The sequence below is a fragment of the Diaphorina citri genome, unplaced genomic scaffold (genome assembly GCF_000475195.1).
Source record: "Diaphorina citri unplaced genomic scaffold, Diaci psyllid genome assembly version 1.1 scaffold1928, whole genome shotgun sequence".
Lineage (NCBI taxonomy): Eukaryota > Metazoa > Arthropoda > Insecta > Hemiptera > Psyllidae > Diaphorina > Diaphorina citri.
This window is the reverse complement of record NW_007379354.1, coordinates 18,673-38,449: the sequence shown is the minus strand read 5'-3', so window position 1 is coordinate 38,449 and position 19,777 is coordinate 18,673. Positions and strand designations below refer to the sequence as shown.

Below are 19,777 nucleotides of genomic sequence, written 5' to 3'. Positions count from 1 at the left end.
GGAGGTTTACTGTATGCAATCTATGTTTTTTATTCAGGTGTTTTCCCCTTTATGGATGAGCTAGTATGTTTTTTTTTTCAATATTTTATCGACCTCACCAGGAATCGAACCCGGACTCTCCTGCCATCTAGGCCAGTGTAATAACCACTACGGAGGTGTACTGTATGCAATCTATGTTTTTTATTCAGGTGTTTTCTGTTAGCGTTTTTAGATCTAGATATTAGATAGGTATGATAATTTTCTTTCTCTAATCTTGATTATTGACTAGTGTATATATAAAAATACATTTTGACTATACATTATCTCTTTGAAATTACCAACACAACAATTTTGCCTTGTTATTTCAACTCGTCTTGATTTTTTGTGTGCTTTTTTTAAACGAAGAAGTGAGGTTTAAGTTTTAACTTGACGATATTGCAATGAGTTTGTTTGTTTCAATCTCGAATGGTTTGTCAGATTTGTATGAAACTTGGCAAACAAGTTGCCTTAAGATTAACTATTAGGTAATTTTTCTAACTTTGAAAACATAGAAAACACTTAATGGACATTTGCTAATTTTAAACGATAGGCGTATGGGGGCCCCGATAGAGGTTTTTTATTTTTAGTTCTCTGAACCAATAAAAGAAAATAAATATTATAAAACCAGAGAGGTTTTGCTGTAAAAAGAAAAAAAAAAGTGAAAATCACTTAACAAGAGTTTGCGAAGTACTTACCTTGTCGAAACCTTTTTTTTCATGTTGGGTCTTTAGACACTTTCCCGGATTGGCTCTTTGTTCCCAACTCTTTTTGTGTAGAACGTACAATTCGTAAACGCATTACTCGCGAGAATTCGTTCACTCTAGAACTCAGCATTCTTCTTCTTTTTCTTCGCCTTTTCCCGTGTACAGACGGGGTCGGCGTTTTTCGTCAGCCTCTCAATCAGCCCTAATTAGGGTGATTGCTTTGGGCTGACATTTGGTATTGGCTACAACCGCTCGCTTGTAGCCTGTAGAACCCAGCAGTAATCGTTTCAATATCAAAAATGAAGGTCATCAACGGAAGAAAATCGTGAAATTTAACATCACTTTTTTTCTTCGTTTTCAGGGCTGCCGCAGTTTATCGCAAACACCGTCGCCATTCCGCAAGAATTCCGCTACCAGTGCCGTAGATGAGAAGAAATCTTCTGCCCGCGTATCATCATCAACACGGTCAGTATTTGTCTCTTATTGTCTTTCCTGAATTAGGGGGAAAAAAAATACAAAAATCTGTGCGTAAAATTCGGGAAATTAATCGATCCTTTGAGTCTGGCTAAAATAAAAATCAGGCTGGGGGACTTTAAGCAGGGAGTATACCAGCCTGAACCCTGAATTTCCCTTGTTAAAGAAATAGCAAAGGTTGAGTGCGAAGGGTATCCACTCGTTAAATTTGTAGCCATAACCAAATGTCAGTCCAAAGCGATCACCCTAGCTAGGGCTGATTGAAAGGCTGACGAAAAACGCCGACCCTGTCTGTACACGGGAATAGGCGAAGGAAAATGGAAGGAATTTAACAAAAATATAATAATAAATTGTTTTGATTTCAGGGTCAGTGAGAGTAACAAGGAGAGCTCCAGTTCCAGCAAGAAAGATTCCAAGAGTTCTGCTTATCATGATGATGAAGAGGTGAGTGAGTTCTTATTTTTATAGTTGTAAATTGTTTGTTGTTGTTATTGTTTGATCTATTCTTTTGTTGATATCTTACTGATTGACCGAGAGAAGTGACACCCAAGTTTCAAATCGATTTTATTATTATTTTTAATTAACTTAAGAGCACAAGAAGGCGAAGAAGCATAAGAAACATAAGGGCTCTGATGTAAGTATGGATAGATAGGACTCAATCAGAACACCCCTACAGGATTCTAAAGATCCAAGAAGGGTCCCCCCTTCTTGGGGGATCGAAAGTTGGCAAACAAACGAATAAAACTCTGGAAAAGTAATTTTAAAAGGTCAACATTTCAATTTTTGTTTGCTGTTCTAACGAAAAAGTTCAAAGAATGTTATGTGTTTAGCTGTTTAGGTTGATATGTTGGAGGTTAAGAAATGCACACAAATTTTAAATCGATTTATCTCCGGATCTGTTGTTGTTGTAGCAGCAGGCAGCGAGTCATCAAATTTCTACGGTATGTTCTTCTCTGAGGTCCATGTCCAGGAATAAGGCAACATCTTTTGGTTTATCCCAAAAGTCTCGTACTGTCAATATAGTTGGGTGAGAGAATTCATAGACGAAAAATAAAAATAAAATCCTTTGTTCTTAATTTTTTCTACTCTTCGACTTAGAAACCTCACCTAAGTAAGCGCAACTGCTCTATTAACCAACGTTCATCCATCATATTCTACTTCTCTGAGGTCCATGTCCAGGAATAAGGCAACATCTTTTGGTTTATCCCAAAAGTCTCGCACTGTCAATATAGTTGGGTGAGAGAACTCGTAGACGAAAAATAAAATCCTTTGTTCTTAATTTTTTCTACTCTTCGACTTAGAAACCTCACCTAAGTAAGCGCAACTGCTCTATTAACTGACGTTCATCCATCATATTCTTTCCTACAGGACTCTGATGAGGGTCCCCCACCCAACACCACTGACCTGGAGGCTAAACTCCGCGAGAGAGCACTACAGTCGCTGCGGAAATCGAAACTCCTGGCTGGAGAGAGCATTGCTGATATCCCCGAGAAGTGAGCATTCAGCAGATGTTGAGCATGGTTAGTATACACCCTTTGAGTGGAAACTGTAGTGTTTTCCTTTCGCAAACTGAGACCATTTCCCCTTTATCTAAAGCTCGTGGCCCCTCTTTTAAAAGATTATAGCGTTTTAGACTGATTAGACTTTTAGCCGCGAGAGAGCACTACAGTCGCTGCGGAAATCGAAACTCCTGGCTGGAGAGAGCATTGCTGATATCCCCGAGAAGTGAGCATTCAGCTGATGTTGAGCATGGTTAGTACCTATACACCCTTTGAGTGAAAACTGTAGTGTTTTCCTTTCGCAAACTGAGACCATTTCCCCTTTATCTAAAGCTCGTGGCCCCTCTTTTAAAAGATTATAGCGGTTTAGACTGATTAGACTTTTAGAAGATTATAAAGGGTCGGTTAGACGTTAGATTATAATTATGTACCTATGCCTATTCCATAGGTATAGTAATATTATTGTGATGTGTAAAAAGAAATTGTAAATAAATGAAATGAAATGAAAATAATAACTAATACGCTAGTAATAACTAATTCGCTAAGTGGGGCTCATGAGGAGGGGCATTACTAATTTCAAAGTGAAGCGTACCTATTAGTTATTATTTTCATTATAACTTTATTAGATTATAATTATGTACCTATGCCTATTCCATAGGTATAGTAATATTATTGTGATGTGTAAAAAGAAATTGTAAATAAATGAAATGAAAATAATAACTAATACGCTAGTAATAACTAATTCGCTAAGTGGGGCTCATGAGGAGAGGCATTACTAATTCCAAAGTGAAGCGTACCTATTAGTTATTATTTTCATTCAATTTCATTATAACTTTATTATGACACCATTTACTGAGAATTGAAAATAATAACTAATACGCTAGTAATAACTAATTCGCTAAGTGGGGCTCATGAGGAGAGGCATTACTAATTCCAAAGTGAAGCGTATCTATTAGTTATTATTTTCATTCAATTTCATTATAACTTTATTGACACCATTTACTGAGAACATTTGTATTAATGATCTGGGAAAAATTTCCTCCTCATTAGCCCCAATAGTCCCAAAAGGTCACGTAAAAGTCTCCGAAAAGGTCGCAAGGTCACTCCACCGAGAAAAGGTCACTGCCTCTCGACGGGTCGTCCCACATTTTTCGATAGCCGCTGCTGCATCGTCGCTTCAGCCCAGGGAGCCACAGGAGCTGCACCGCAAAGAGTCTTCAAGAACGTCGAGGCAAACAGTGTCTTCAGTCGTCGAGACCGTCGCTTACCTGCTGCTTCGGAACGTCGAAGCGTCCGTCGACTGGGAACGTCCGCCAGTAGGTCGTCGACGGCGCCGTCCTGCTGACATATCGCCGTCAACTAGACCTTCAAGCAACTGACGATAAAGCTTCAAACGGCACGTAACCTTCAAGCATCTTGAGCTACCAGACCTTCAATCGCCTCGCCATCTTCATGACCTTCTAACGCCTCCGTAACCTTCAAGCATCACCTTCAAGACCTTCAGTTCCCTCTTCCAGACCTTCAGCCATCTTTAACGCTTCCACTCTTCACACTTTGCTACCAGTGCCGTAGATGAGAAGAAATCTTCTGCCCGCGTATCATCATCAACACGGTCAGTATTTGTCTCTTATTGTCTTTCCTGAAGTAGGGGGGAAAAAATACAAAAATTTGTGCGTAAAATTGGGGAAATTAATCGATCCTTTGAGTCTGGCTAAAAATAAAAATCAGGCTGGTGGGGGACTTTAAGCAGGGAGTATACCAGCCTGAACCCTGAATTTCCCTTGCTAAAGAAATAGCAAAGGTTGAGTGCGAAGGGTATCCACTCGTAAAATTTGTAGCCAAAACCAAATGTCAGTCCAAAGCGATCACCCTAGTTAGGGCTGATTGAAAGGCTGACGAAAAGCGCCGACCCTGTCTGTACACGGGAATAGGCGAAGGAAAATGGAAGGATTTAACAAAAATATAATGCAGTGTCTTCAGTCGTCGAGACCGTCGCTTACCTGCTGCTTCGGAACGTCGAAGCGTCCGTCGACTGGGAACGTCCGCCAGTAGGTCGCCGACGGCGCCGTCCTGCTGACATATCGCCATCAACTAGACCTTCAAGCAACTGACGATAAAGCTTCAAATGGCACGTAACCTTCAAGCATCTTGAGCTACCAGACCTTCAATCGCCTCGCCATCTTCATGACCTTCTAACGCCTCCGTAACCTTCAAGCATCACCTTCAAGACCTTCAGTTCCCTCTTCCAGACCTTCAGCCATCTTTAACGCTTCCACTTTTCACACTTTCTACCGCTTCAAGATCTACTCTCGCCGCTGTTTTGATTTCAGGGTCAGTGAGAGTAACAAGGAGAGCTCCAGTTCCAGCAAGAAAGATTCCAAGAGTTCTGCTTATCATGATGATGATGAAGAGGTGAGTGAGTTCTTATTTTTATAATTGTAAATTGTTTGTTGTTGTTATTGTTTGATCTATTCTTTTGTTGATATCTTACTGATAGACCGAGAGAAGTGACACCCAAGTTTCAAATCGATTTTATCATTATTTTTAATTAACTTAACATCAATATGAACTGCTAAGGATTTCAAATTTCAAGTCTCTAGCTTATACCGTTCCCGAGATATTGTTAAATTACATCGAAAATCGCCAAAAAGTGGTAAAATGCCGCCAACCGTTGCACCGATCTTAACCAAAAGTTTCGTGTCACATTCTCAAATTTGACAGCTACATACCAAATTTCAAGTCTCTAGCTCTTACCGTTCTCGAGATATTTTGTTTACAGACAGACAGACACACACACACGGACCAATGGCTGAATCTTTGGATTTAGGCTCTAGGGACCTTTTTGACACTAAAAACTGACCATCGAAATTTTGACCCGATTACATTACTTTCCTTCCTATAGGATAAGGAAAGTAAAAAGCCAGCAGTACTTGATTGTTCTTCTTGAATTAAACCCTTCCATTTAATATCCTCATTATTATTCATCCTTTTCCCAGACAAAGCACTCAGTCCCCGCGCCGAAAAAGAAGCACCACTCTCGTTCTCGTTCATCTTCGCCACCTCGCTCGAAAAAACCCGAAGTGAAAGCAGCCCCGCCCCCTCCCTCAATGCTATGTCGCAGGTTAGTTATAAAGTTCAAATTTCGCACAATCTAACTACAAATTCACACACAATCACAAAATAGATTAACATAGATGAATATTTTCTCTTTTTGTGATTGTGTGTGAATTTGTAGTTAGATTGTGCGAAATTTGAACTTTATAACTAACCTGCGACATAGCATTGAATGCACCAGTTCCTATCGGATCACTTAAGTTAAGCAACTTTATGAGTGGTTGCTATCCGGACGATCGAGTAGGTACGGGCTGCTGACTTTTGCGGGGGACGCTTACCCTTGGCAGAACAATTCAGCTGTTTGAAATCACAGCGAAAGTGAGTGTGTAAAAGACTTCTGTCTTATCCTGACAGTGTAAATAAGTTACAGTAGCCCAGTTTCAAAAGGAGACAATTTTTTTAACTCTGCGAAAACTGGACATCTCGGAACTGTGATCTTAATATAACTAATTAATGTCAACTTTGCCAGTAATACCATATGTACCAACAGATTCCCTTCGATTTGGGCTTTTTTTCAAGGCCCTTTTTTTCCAAGAGGTTTGACAGAGGGAACTGTAACTGCTATGGTCTTATCGTCCCGAAATCGAAGAGAGAAGGAAGACAGGATAGGAGAAAGCCAGCCGTTCCGGAACATTATCCCATCAGGATAAAATCCGCCTCGGGCGGGAATCGAACCCGCGGCCTAGCGCTTACAAGGTAGACGCACTACCAACTAAGCTAACTAGGCTGGCTCAAGGCCATTAAAATTTCCTGCTTGGTTCAAAAGATGAGTTTTTCGTGTTTTCCCTAAAAGTGTCCACTTTTGGAATTGGACTACTCATGTTATATTCTATTCTGTTCTTTTCTCTCCCTACAGGTCGCCTAGCCCACCCCCCAAAGTAATTATCTCATTAAATTAAACTAAACAGTTTGTAACAGAACCAATAGAAGAGAAAAACTTTTTTTAAAAAACGAGAAAAAAAAAGTTACGTCAGTACACGCGTGATGAAAAAAAATCTCACATTCTGTTGCCGCTTCGAACTTTCCGCCACGTCACGGGCAACTGGAATTGAAAATAGGTCAATGGACTGTGGTCACATCTAGGGAACCATATAATTAACAGCTACCCTAGGTCCCGACAGGTTAGGGCCAATATTGAACAAGTTCTACCGTTTTTGCCGAGCGTGTGAGATTTTTTCCCTATGTGCGTGTACTCACGGGAAGGTTAGGGCCAATATTGAACAAGTTCTACCGTTTTTGCCGAGCGTGTGAGATTTTTTCCCTATGTGCGTGTACTCACGGGTTAACCAGATTTCTTTTTCGATTTCTCGTTTTAGGTGAAGTAGTGGCGAAGAAAAAGAAGAAGGCAAACAGCGATTCGGATGACAGTGAAAAGGAGAAGGAAAAGAAGAAGAAAAAGAAAAAGAAATCCAAGGCAAAGAACGCCAGCAGCTCGGACAGTGAGGTAAGCTTAGAATGTAATGACTAAGGGCTATTTCACATCTAGACTGCAACTTGTACTATACGCCAATTTTCATGTTAAGGGCCTGTTCACAATTAAACTTGAAGTTTAAGTGTGAACAAGTTGCAGTCTAGATGTGAAATCTTGAAGTTTAAGTGTGAATCGAACCCGCGCTTACAAGGCAGACGCACTACCAACTAAGCTAGCGCTTACAAGGTAGACGCACTACCAACTAAGCTAACTAGGCTGGCTTAGCTAGTAATTTAAATGACTGATTTATCAAACTTGTGTAGTGGTCAGCGCGTTGGACTTTGAATCTAGAGGCTGGTGGTTCGAGTTCAAAGTCGTCATAAAATCTATCGAGGTGTATGAAGAGGGAACAACATTTGTGACTAGCTGGCGAGTATTTAATGAACTCCCCATCCGTGGCACAAACTCTGACTTTTACGGATGGGTATACCATTTGTTGAATATTTATTCAATAGAGAGATTTGTACTGAACTCTAATAAATGGAAACTTCATAAAAAAAGTGTGCTTAACGCAGTTTTTATTATTACTAATTTTCCCATTATTTTCTCCTTTTCCGCACAGACAAGTGACTCTGGACCGAAGAAAAAAAAGAAGGACAAGAAGCATAAGAAACACAAAAAGCACAAGAATTGACTATACCTATTATCTCTTTGAAATTACCAACACAACAATTTTGCCTTGTTATTTCAACTCGTCTTGATTTTTTGTGTACTTTTTTTAAACGAAGAAGTGAGGTTCAAGTTTTAACTTGACGATATTGCAACGAGTTTGTTTGTTTCAATTCTCGAATGGTTTGTCGGATTTGTATGAAATTTGGCAAACAAGTTGCCTTAAGATTAACTATTAGGTAATTTTTCTAACTTTGAAAACATAGAAAACACTTAAGTAATGGACATTTGCTAATTTTAAACGATAGGCGTATGGGGGCCCCGATAGAGGTTTTTTTATTTTTAGTTCTCTGAACCATAAGTTTTCCTCGTTATTAGTTAGCGCCTCCATTTAAAAGCTGTTTAAGCACCGATATTTTTATTGTTACACCAAAATATGAGTATTGTTTACCACCAATAAACATTAGCACTAGCACCTACATACCTACTTTAGTTCTACTAGCGCGAGGGAGATGACGTCTTTTTTAAAAAAGCTACAGTCCTGTAATAATTTATCCTCTAGAAGCACAAGAAGGCGAAGAAGCATAAGAAACATAAGGGCTCTGATGTAAGTATGGGTAGATAGGACTCAATCAGAACACCCCTACAGGACTCTAAAGATCCAAGAAGGGGGGAGGGGGATCGAAAGTTGGCAAACGAACGAATTTTAAAAGGTCTGGAAAAGTAATTTTAAAAGGTCGACAGTTCAATTTTTGTTTGCTGTTCTAACGAAAAAGTTCAAAGAATGTTATGTGTTTATCTGTTTAGGTTGATATGTTGAATTTTTAGTTCTCTGAACCATAAGTTTTCCTCATTATTAGTTAGCGCCTCCATTTAAAAGCTGTTTAAGCACCGATATTTATTGTTACGCCAAAACATGAGTATTGTTTACCACCAATAAACATTAGTATTAGCACCTACATACCTACTTTATTTCTACTAGCGCGAGGGAGATGACGTCTTTTTGAAAAAGCTACAGTCCTGTAATAATTTATCCTCAAGAGGCTGTATGCACCCCGAAACAGCAGCACGTGATGGTCACCCGTTCACATACCAGCAACGTACAACGTTGCGTAACTTCAGTGGTACGTTAACATCATCTATTTTTAGTTCTCTGAACCATAAGTTTTCCTCATTATTAGTTAGCGCCTCCATTTAAAAGCTGTTTAAGCACCGATATTTATTGTTACACCAAAATATGAGTATTGTTTACCACCAATAAACATTAGCACTAGCACCTACATACCTACTTTAATTCTACTAACGCGAAGGAGATGACGTCTTTTTTAAAAAGCTACAGTCTTGTAATAGTTTATCCTGGCTGTATGCACCCCGAAACAGCAGCACGTGATGGTCACCCGTTCAGATACCAGCCACGTACAACGTTGCTTAACTTCAGTGGTACGTTAACATCATCCCAATCTACGATTGCACATCAACCGGTTGTTTACATGATCTCAATCGATAATACCACAGTGCCGATCTCTCACACATGATATCGTTTACATGATATCGATCTATCTACGATTGCACATCAACCGGTTGTTTACATGATCTCAATCGATAATACCACAGTGCCGATCTCTCACACATATGATAACGTTTACGTGATCTCGATCTGCGATTGCACATCAACCGGTTGTTTACATGATCTCAATCGATAATACCACAGTGCCGATCTCTCACACATATGATAACGTTTACATGATCTCGATCCGCGATTGCACATCAACCGGTTTTTCATGTTTACGTAACCGCGATCGGTTGTTTACATGATCTCAATGGGTATCTCATCGTTGTGAAAGAACGTGATGGAGAAAACGAATATGGAAAAGATGGCCGTGATGCTCGAAAGTGCCGCAGTGGCGGTGAAGGAGAACAGATGTGAATGCTGGAACCGCCAGTACCAGGCGGAACAGAGGATGATGCTGATGAGGACGTAGAATATGCCGCCCAGGTCCCCCCACTCGTCGCCGCCACTGGTGCGATCTGACGCGCCTACGCCACCGGTGTTAGAGCCTGAGAAATCAAAGATGAATTTTAGTATTACTTACTTACTGCCGGGTTCTGACAAGCCGCGGGGCCCAACACCTTCATGAACCAACTGTTTTATTTTGGGGTTCGAACAAAGAGATAGTTTCATTGCCGTTTTTATTTCGTAGCAAGGGAAACAACAGCTCTATTAGGCTATTCGGGTCACCGTTAGCTCAGTCGTAACGCGTTAGCTTGCCATGCGTGTTTCTTATTTCACTTCCCCTTCTGGCGTTATCTCGTTGAGTGAACGCCGCGTCCTAAATTCCGGAAGCGACTCTCGATTAGCATTCAGTTCTGCCATATTTGTTTTGTTTGGTATCCACAATTTTTACCCCCACTCTTCACGCCAAGTGAACGTCGAGTTGACGCCGCGTTCGGCGTTGGAATGAAAAACACAGCTTCATATTCTTCATAATCAAACCCTAGACTAGACCAGGGCTGGCAGGGCTGCCCAACCGGTCGTCACGCGACCAGCACACACAGCAGTGTTTGAACTTGGCCATATCATCTTACACACCCGATTACTCTAAACTTGTGGACCAAATATAGTCAAGTCTCTCATTAGGCAAGTCGATCGCAAGACTGTATTGAAAATTTAAGTCGATCTTCCTCTGAAAAGGTTGGACAACCCAGACCTTCTGCATGGATGGCAAGCGCGTTACCACCGGGCTTGTTACCTTCCACTCAAGAGTCTATTATTATTACTTACTTGGTCATCTTAGTTAGCTTTGAGGGACTGTCTGGCTAGGGGATGTTAAACAGGGAGTACACCATCTTAGTCTAGCTGGGGGACTTTAAACTGGGAGTAGACCAGCTTAGTCTGGCTGGGGGACTTTAAACTGGGAGTAGACCAGCTTAGTCTGGCTGGGGGACTTTCTGTGGAACAAATAATTTATTCAATGAATGACAGGTTTGCTGAACACAATATAAATATTCATGGAATATAGATGGAAAAACATACTTACTGTTACTGGCAACTGCATTCCCAAGAAGGGTCACCGTTAGCTCAGTCGTAACGCGTTAGCTTGCCATGCGTGTTTCTTATTTCACTTCCCCTTCTGGCGTTATCTCGTTGAGTGAACGCCGCGTCCTAAATTCCGGAAGCGACTCTCGATTAGCATTCAGTTCTGCCATATTTGTTTTGTTTGGTATCCACAATTTTTACCCCCACTCTTCACGCCAAGTGAACGTCGAGTTGACGCCGCGTTCGGCGTTGGAATGAAAAACACAGATTCATATTCTTCATAATCAAACCCTAGACTAGACCAGGGCTGCCCAACCGGTCGTCACGCGACCAGCACACACAGCAGTGTTTGAACTTGGCCATATCATCTTACACACCCGATTACTTTTTTAGTATTACTTACTTACTACCGGGTTCTGACAAGCCGCGAGGGCCCAAGACCTTCATGAACCAGCTGTTTTATTTTGGGGTTCGAACAAAGAGATAGTTTGTTTCATCGCCGTTTTTATTTCGTAGCAAGGGAAACAACAGCTCTATTAGGCTATTAGGGTCACCGTTAGCTCAGTCGTAACGCGCTAGCTTGCCATGCGTGTTTCTTATTTCACTTCCCCTTCTGGCGTTATCTCGTTGAGAGAACGCCGCGTCCTAAATTCCGGAAGCAACTCTCGATTAGCATTCAGTTCTGCCATATTTGTTTTGTTTGGTATGGTATCCACTTTTTCCTCTTCTCTAATTTTTATTTATAATCTGGTTAAAACCAGTTCTGCCATATTTGTTTTGTTTGGTATCCACAATTTTTACCCCCACTCTTCACGCCAAGTGAACGTCGAGTTGACGCCGCGTTCGGCGTTGGAATGAAAAACGCAGATTCATATTCTTCATAATCAAACCCTAGACTAGACCAGGGCTGCCCAACCGGTCGTCACGCGACCAGCACACACAGCAGTGTTTGAACTTGGCCATATCATCTTACACACCCGATTACTCCAAACTTGTGGACCAAATTCAGAGTCAAGTCTCTCATTAGGCAAGTCGATCGCAAGACTGTATTGAAAATTCAAGTCGGTCCTTCTCTGAAAAGGTTGGACAACCCAGACCTTCTGCATGGATGGCAAGCGCGATACCACTGGGCTAACCGAACCTCCTTGTGTGATACCCACTCGGGCACGGAGGTTCTCGGAGTAACTTCCCGAGATCAATAGGTTGTTGATTAAGGAGCGCGGTAGCGCTCCGCCCCGCCAATTCAAGAAAGTTTGACCGCGCTACTAGAGATATACGCGACAGGGAAAGTAGCCGTTTTCAGGTAGTTGTAGAGGAATACTAGTGTATGGTTATACTTTGACTCACCATTATTTACAGTCTCGCCACTCGTATAATGATGATGGGCGTGTTGTCGTCTCGTGTTGGCTTCGGCCGGGTTCGGGTTGTTCCGCCGAGGATGCACGAGGCAATGTATAACACAGTTGTTGAACAGACCACACGCCCCCAGAGTGGAGTTGTCCTGGCCCAGTATGTGCCCGTTGTAGATCAGCCGCACCACCTTGTTTGAACTGAGCTCGGTGCGAAAGTGACGTCTAGGGGAGAGAAATAAGGGAATGAGACTGAATTTACTGTTCAGCGGGGGAAAAAAAGATGTATTTACACAGACTTCACTCAGTAAAAAAGATGCTAAAGGCTTGAACTACAATCAGAGTTGAACTGTACAAATCAAATGTGGACATTCGTATAAGCTTAAACTTGTTTGAACTGAGCTCGGTGCGAAAGTGACGTCTAGGGGAGAGAAATAAGGGAATGAGACTGAATTTACTGTTCAGCGGGGGAAAAAAGATGTATTTACACAGACTTCACCCAGTAAAAAAGATGCTAAAGGCTTGAACTACAATCAGAGTTGGACTGTACAAATCAAACGTGGACATTCGTATAAGCTTAACCTAGCCTTTAGGGCTGTTTGTTTGGAGAAGGCCAGCCGTTCCGAGCACGAATCTTATCTGTTTAGGATAAAGTGTGCCCCGAGCGGGAATCGAACCTAAGACAGGCGCGCTACCCTCCAAGCTAACTAGGCTGGCTTAGAAAGGAAGATTCGTAGAAGCCTAACCCATCATTTAGGACTGTTTGCCTCTGAGGCCGGATTTAAACTTACTTTGTCTCGTGTTGGCTTCGGCCGGGTTCGGGTTGTTCCGCCGAGGATGCACGAGGCAATGTATAACACAGTTGTTGAACAGACCACACGCGGCCAGGGTGGAGTTGTCCTGGCCTAGTATGTGCCCGTTGTAGATCAGCCGCACCACCTTGTTTGAACTGAGCTCGGTGCGAAAGTGACGTCTAGGGGAGGAAAATAAGGGAATGAGACTGAATTTACTGTTCAGCGGGGGGAAAAAGATGTATTTACACAGACTTCACCCAGTAAAAAAGATGCTAAAGGCTTGAACTACAATCAGAGTTAAACTGTACAAATCAAATGTGGACATTCGTATAAGCTTAACCTAGCCTTTAGGGCTGTTTGTTTGGAGAAGGCCAGCCGTTCCGAGCACGAACCTTATCTGTTTAGGATAAAGTTTGCCCCGAGCGGGAATCGAACCTGAGACAGGCGCGCTACCCTCCAAGCTAACTAGGCCGGCTTAGAAAGGAAGATTCGTAGAAGCCTAACCCATCATTTAGGACTGTTTGCCTCTGAGGCCGGATTTAAACTTACTTTGTGGCCCCGAGCCTCAGTGGCCTTTTTGTGTATCAAACGAAGTTTAGAAAGAATCTTCACTTTTTAAAATCTCCTAGTAACTCGTTCAATTTTCCATCTACAACTCGTTCTTCAGACTGTTTGCCTCTGAGGCCGGATTTAAACTTACTTTGTGGCCCCGAGCCTCAGTGGCCTTTTTGTGTATCAAACGAAGTTTAGAAAGGATCTTCACTTACTTTTTAAAATCTCCTAGTAACTCGTTCAATTTTCCATCTACAACTCGTTCTTCGTCGTTCAAATATTTGAGTCGAATTCTAATATCATTATCACCAGATTCAGTGGCGGAGCTTTCGCATGGTACTCCAGTGTCAATATTACTTGACATTAACGCTCGAAAACCTTACCCCACTTACTTTTTAAAATCTCCTAACAACTCATTCAGTTTTCCATCGACAATTCGTTCTTCGTCGTTCAAATATTTGAGTCGAATTCTAATATCATTATCACCAGATTCAGTGGCGGAGCTTTCGCATGGTGCTCCAGTGTCAATATTACTTAACATTAACGCTCCCCACTTACTTTTTAAAATCTCCTAACAACTCATTCAGTTTTCCATCGACAATTCGTTCTTCGTCGTTCAAATATTTGAGTCGAATTCTAATATCATTATCAGCAGATTCAGTGGCGGAGCTTTCACTTGGTGCTCCAGTGTCGACTGTCGGGGAGGGCTCTCGGGACGGGGACGGAACTGGAGGGTGCTGTAGGCTGGGGTTTACATAGTCACCTGGAAATACAAACAAGGAGGTAGGTACTTCAGTGTCAATATTACTTGACATTAACGCTCGAAAACCTTACCCCACTTACTTTTTAAAATCTCCTAACAACTCATTCAGTTTTCCATCTACAACTCGTTCTTCATCATTCAAATATTTGAGTCGAATTCTAATATCATTATCACCAGATTCAGTGGCGGAGCTTTCGCATGGTACTCCGGTGTCAATATTACTTGACATTAACGCTCCCCACTTACTTTTTGAAATCTCCTAATAACTCATTCAGTTTTCCATCGACAATTCGTTCTTCGTCGTTCAAATATTTGAGTCGAATTCTAATATCATTATCACCAGATTCAGTGGCGGAGCTTTCGCCTGGTGCTCCAGTGTCGACTGTCGGGGAGGACTCTCGGGACGGGGACGGAACTGGAGGGTGCTGTAGGCTGGGGTTTACATAGTCACCTGGAAATACAAACAAGGAGGTAGGTACTTACTTGGTCATCTTAGTTAGCTTTGAGGGACTATCTGGCTAGGGGATGTTAAACAGGGAGTACACCAGCTTAGTCTAGCTGGGGGACTTTACACTGGGAGTAGACCAGCTTAGTCTGGCTGGGGGACTTTAAACTGGGAGTAGACCAGCTTAGTCTGGCTAGGGGATGTTAAACAGGGAGTACACCAGCTTAGTCTGACTGGGGGACGTTAAACTGGGAGTAGACCAGCTTAGTCTGACTGGGGGACGATAAACAGGGAGTAGACCAGCTTAGTCTGGCTGGGGGACTTTAAACTGGGAGTAGACCAGCTTAGTCTGGCTGGGGGACTTTAAACAGGTAGTAGACCAGCTTAGTCTGGCTGGGGGACTTTAAACTGGGAGTAGACCAACTTAGTCTGGCTGGGGGACGTTAAACTGGGAGTAGACCAGCTTAGTCTGGCTGGGGGACGTTAAACTGGGAGTAGACCAGCTTAGTCTGGCTGGGGGACTTTAAACAGGTAGTAGACCAGCTTAGTCTGGCTGGGGGACTTTAAACAGGGTTGCTAAAGAAATAGCAAAGGTTGAGTGCAAAGGGCATCCACTCGTAAAATTTGTAGCCAAAACCAAATGTCAGCCGAAAGCCTAGTCAGGGCTAATTGAGAGGCTGACAGGGAGTAGACCAGCTTAGTCTGGCTGGGGGACTTTAAACAGGGTTGCTAAAGAAATAGCAAAGGTTGAGTGCAAAGGGCATCCACTCATAAAATTTGTAGCCAAAACCAAATGTCAGCCGAAAGCCTAGTCAGGGCTAATTGAGAGGCTGACAAAAAAACGCCAACCCCGTCTGTACGTACACTGGAAAAGGCAAAGAAAAAGAAGAACTCTACCTACTGTGGGTGGCATTTGGCAATGTGTAGGTTGTTTTACAATGCCTCCTCTTATAACTTGTTTTACAGAGTATTAACGTAAGTACTATAGGAGGATAGATTGATTTGAAACTCACCAACTAGCAGAGGTCTCTCACTCTGGAGGGATGGAGAAGGAGGTGGTTCATTATCAGGGGAGGAGTGAGTACTGACTTCTGTAGCAGGGGTTGCTTCACTACCAGGTGCATCTTCTGAATCGGAATCTGTAAAATAACAAATACCATGGCTGTTAAAAGCTTTTTTTTCTAAGAAATCCAATAGATGGAACTGTACGAACATTATTAATTTGTCTAGGATAAAGATTGCCCCTGGTGGGAATCAAACTGTCACCTAGGCAGGCATGCTACCTTCCAAGCTAACTAAGCTGACTGAAATAACTTACAAAAGGTGCAAAACAAAATGCAAGGACTTTTTTTCACCAAATCTTTTCCTTTGCTTTTTCTTGGGTTCAGACAGGGTGATTGCTTTGGGTTTTACCAAAATTTTATGAGTGGATGCCTTTCACACTCAACCTTTGGTATTTTTCAGGGGAAATTTCAGGCTGGTATCCTGTTACGTTACCTTCCACTCAAGAGTCTATTATTATTACTTACTTGGTCATCTTAGTTAGCTTTGAGGGACTGTCTGGCTAGGGGATGTTAAACTGGGAGTAGACCAGCTTAGTCTGGCTGGGGGACGTTAAACTGGGAGTAGACCAGCTTAGTCTGACTGGGGGACGTTAAACAGGGAGTAGACCAGCTTAGTCTGGCTGGGGGACGTTAAACTGGGAATAGACCAGCTTAGTCTCTTAGTCTGGCTTTAAACAGGGTTGCTAAAGAAATAGCAAAGGTTGAGTGCAAAGGGCATCCACTTGTAAAATTTATAACCAAAACCAAATGTCAGCCCAAAGCCTAATCAGGGCTAATTGAGAGGCTGACAAAAAATGCCGACCCTGTCTGTACGTACACTGGAAAAGGCAAAGAAAAAGAAGAACTCTACCTACTGTGGGTGGCATTTGGCAATGTGTAGATTGTTTTACAATGCCTCCTCTTATAACTTGTTTTACAGAGTATTTACTGAAGTACTACTATAGGAGGATAGATTGAAACTCACCAACTAGCAGAGGTCTCTCACTCTGGAGGGATGGAGAAGGAGGTGGTTCATTATCAGGGCAGGAGTGAGTACTGAGTCCTGTAGCAGGGGTTGCTTCACTACCAGGTGCATCTTCTGAATCAGAATCTGTAAAATAACAAATACCATGGCTGTTAAAAGCTTTTTTTTTTCTAAGAAATCTAATAGATGGAACTGTACGAACATTATTAATTTGTCTAGGATAAAGTTTGCCCCTGGTGGGAATCAAACTGTCACCTAGGCAGGCATGCTACCTTCCAATCTAACTAAGCTGGCTGAAATAACTTACAAAAGGTGCAAAACAAAATACAAGGACTTTTTTTCACCAAGTCTTTTCCTTTGCTTTTTTTTTGGGTTCAGACAGGGTGATTGCTTTGGAAGCTAACTAAGCTGGCTGAAATAACTTACAAAAGGTGCAAAACAAAATACAAGGACTTTTTTTCACCAAGTCTTTTCCTTTGCTTTTTCTTGGGTTCAGACAGGGTGATTGCTTTGGGTTTTACCAAAATTTTATGAGTGGATGCCTTTCACACTCAACCTTTGGTATTTTTTAGGGGAAATTTCAGGCTGGTATCCTCTTACTTTTTAATCCCCTAGCCAGACTAAGAAAGTCTACTTTTTTCTTCGCTAAAAAATAGAAATATCTTACCCTCATTAGACAAAGTTGTATGTACATTTCTCGACACTTTACCAAAATTTTATGAGTGGATGCCTTTCACACTCAACCTTTGGTATTTTTTAGGGGAAATTTCAGGCTGGTATCCTCTTACTTTTTTAATCCCCTAGCCAGACTAAGAAAGTCTACTCTACTTTTTTCTTTGCTAAAAAATAGAAATATCTTACCCTCATTAGACAAAGTTGTATGTACATTTCTCGACACCGGTATCCCTCCTAACGGTTCTGTTTGATTATGATCATGCACACCCTGGTGGTTATTATTGGAGCGTAGATTTCTTTCCACTATCACTATGGTGCGATATAGAGCAACATCACGAATATGTGTGGACCACCATGCAAGTACTGCTAGACAAATGACTCCGATGCCTATAGCAATGTGTATGATCTCATCTCCTATTCCCTCAATGATGGTCATGTTGAACGGGTGATGATTCTGTGGAACAAATAATTTATTCAATGAATGACAGGTTTGCTGAACACAATATAAATATTCATGGAATATAGATGGAAAAACATACTGTTACTGGCAACTGCATTCCCAAGATTAACTTTGCAAATTGCATAATGAACTAAATTTTAGTTAGCAAGTTCCATGGACAATTGGGTGTCACACTAGGCTTGCATGACAAAGGTCAGTCTTGCATTCTCAGTGGGATCAAAGTTATTTTGGTTGTGTGCTTGGAGTTCAAGCTTCAACCTTGTAACAGTAGGTATTACCATAATAAAAATATTGACAATAAATGGGAAATACCTAATAGCAAAAGGAGGCACTTAGGAATACTGTTACTCAATGAAGTTGTGAATAGGCTCTCTGCTTCTTGCTTCACAAATAATAAATCATGATTTTACTGATATTGCAAGATGTTCAGGACCTCTTGAGGGTGTAGTAACTCACCTATTATATTCAACCTTGAAATAAGTACCTATTTTATTGTCCAGCAACAAATATGACCCAACTAACTTTGCAAATTGCATAATGAACTAAATTTTAGTTAGCAAGTTCCATGGACAATTGGGTATCACACTAGGCTTGCATGACAGAGGTCCCTAGTCTTGCATTCTCAGTGGGATCAAAGTTATTTTGGTTCTGTGCTTGGAGTTCAAGCTTCAACCTTGTAACAGTAGGTATTACAATAGTAAAAACATTGATAATAAATGGGAAATAATAGAAAAGGAGGCACTTAGGAATACTGTAACCCAATGAAGTTGTGAACAGGCTCTCTGCTTCACAAATAATAAATCATGATTTTATTGTTATTCCAAGATGTTTAGGACCTCTTGGGGGTGTCGTAACTCATCTATTATATTCAACCTCGAAATAAGTACCTATTTTATTGTCCAGCAACAAAGATGACCCAACATTCACAGCAACTAGAATTCAATGGGTACTTCACTTTTGGTAGTGTGAGGAAGTTACACACTATTTTACTTACCTACCTAAAGACTTGGCTCTCAACAGAAAGCTGTAAAACTGGTCAAACCAAAGCTCATATTGAGCAAATTAGCAAATGATAAAACTGGTGCACTTTCAGCCCACCTTATCAGCCAAGGTTACAAAGTAAAAGATTCCTTATCACTAAAAGCTTTTGCTGCTTGCAGATACTGGCTGAGTCGCTGAGTTTTGTGTCTTATCACAAAATTGGAAACTTGGTAGTTGGGAGAGCTTTTTTTTTCTTTATTTGAAAACTTTTGTTTTTAAAACACTTTTTTATCAGCACGGAGGTCGACGGATGGTAGATTCAGGTGTAACCAAATTTTTGTGGAGCACAAAATTGATTTTTTTTTTTTTTTTTTATCGGGCTTGAAAATAATTAATTTGAATTAAAATGGGTATTTTTGGATCATTTAACTGTTTCAATCCAATTTTAAAGCACCTCAAATTAAAAAATCTTTTCCTAAGAAGGAATAGATAATACATAAATAAATGATTACCTAGGTACACCTACCTTTTTTGAAAAGCAATTTAACGCGCATTTTTAACGCGCTTGTGTATGCTCCACTTTTATTTTGTCATTGTATTTATCCATGGTGAGTTTACCTCCGTGAATTTTTCATTTTTATCACCCGCGAAATTTGAATTTTATCAGTTTTCATTTTTTCAAAAAAGTAGTTATACAAAATTAGTATTTTTTGTTTTAATCAAAATTTCAAGATTTTCAAGTTTCAAGTATTCAAGTAAAAGTAAGTTCTCCTTCTACTTTCTATCCCCTTTTTGCTATAGAAA

At 41.1% G+C, this 19,777-nt stretch overlaps 2 protein-coding genes across 6 annotated transcripts; one reads left to right on the top strand and one right to left on the bottom strand.

The window, feature by feature from the left end:
- Positions 1-1,021: 1,021 nt before the first annotated feature.
- On the top strand, positions 1,022-7,914 carry LOC113470914 (suppressor protein SRP40-like). Its single transcript, XM_026829695.1, has 8 exons — positions 1,022-1,027; positions 1,084-1,187; positions 1,562-1,640; positions 2,565-2,689; positions 5,026-5,111; positions 5,692-5,820; positions 7,126-7,253; positions 7,843-7,914. The coding sequence occupies exons 1-8, from the start codon at positions 1,022-1,024 to the stop codon at positions 7,912-7,914; spliced, it is 729 nt and encodes a 242-aa protein (XP_026685496.1).
- A 1,115-nt stretch (positions 7,915-9,029) lies between these two features.
- Positions 9,030-19,275, bottom strand: LOC103517680 (transmembrane and ubiquitin-like domain-containing protein 1). 5 transcript variants are annotated; one of them, XR_003393803.1, is made up of 7 exons: positions 18,987-19,270; positions 17,719-17,986; positions 15,843-15,968; positions 14,631-14,835; positions 12,274-12,500; positions 9,621-9,947; positions 9,030-9,521 (listed from the first exon to the last, which is right to left on the bottom strand). XR_003393803.1 is itself a non-coding variant. In XM_026829693.1 (6 exons), exons 2-6 carry the CDS (start codon positions 17,966-17,968, stop codon positions 9,697-9,699), a joined length of 1,059 nt encoding a protein of 352 aa, XP_026685494.1. In that variant the 5' UTR covers positions 17,969-17,986; positions 18,987-19,275; the 3' UTR covers positions 9,030-9,696. The 5 variants fall into 5 exon arrangements, 4 of the variants coding, with proteins under 4 accessions (XP_026685494.1, XP_026685491.1, XP_026685492.1 ...); XM_026829693.1 differs by lacking the exon at positions 15,843-15,968 and adding an exon at positions 16,858-16,983 and having other exon boundaries at positions 9,030-9,947; positions 18,987-19,275; XM_026829690.1 differs by having other exon boundaries at positions 9,030-9,947; positions 18,987-19,269.
- Positions 19,276-19,777: the final 502 nt, after the last annotated feature.

Coding starts and splice junctions, on each gene's coding strand:
- LOC113470914 (XM_026829695.1), top strand. Junction 1,641..2,564: donor CTTATCATGATGATGAAGAG/GTGAGTGAGTTC, acceptor TCTTTCCTACAG/GACTCTGATGAGGGTCCCCC. Junction 5,821..7,125: donor CAATGCTATGTCGCAGGTTA/GTTATAAAGTTC, acceptor TTCTCGTTTTAG/GTGAAGTAGTGGCGAAGAAA.
- LOC103517680 (XM_026829693.1), bottom strand. CDS start 17,968: ATGACCATCATTGAGGGAATAGGAGATGAGATCATACACATTGCTATA. Junction 16,984..17,718: donor TACAACTTTGTCTAATGAGG/GTAAGATATTTC, acceptor GTTATTTTACAG/ATTCTGATTCAGAAGATGCA. Junction 14,836..16,857: donor TGAGAGACCTCTGCTAGTTG/GTGAGTTTCAAT, acceptor TTGTATTTCCAG/GTGACTATGTAAACCCCAGC.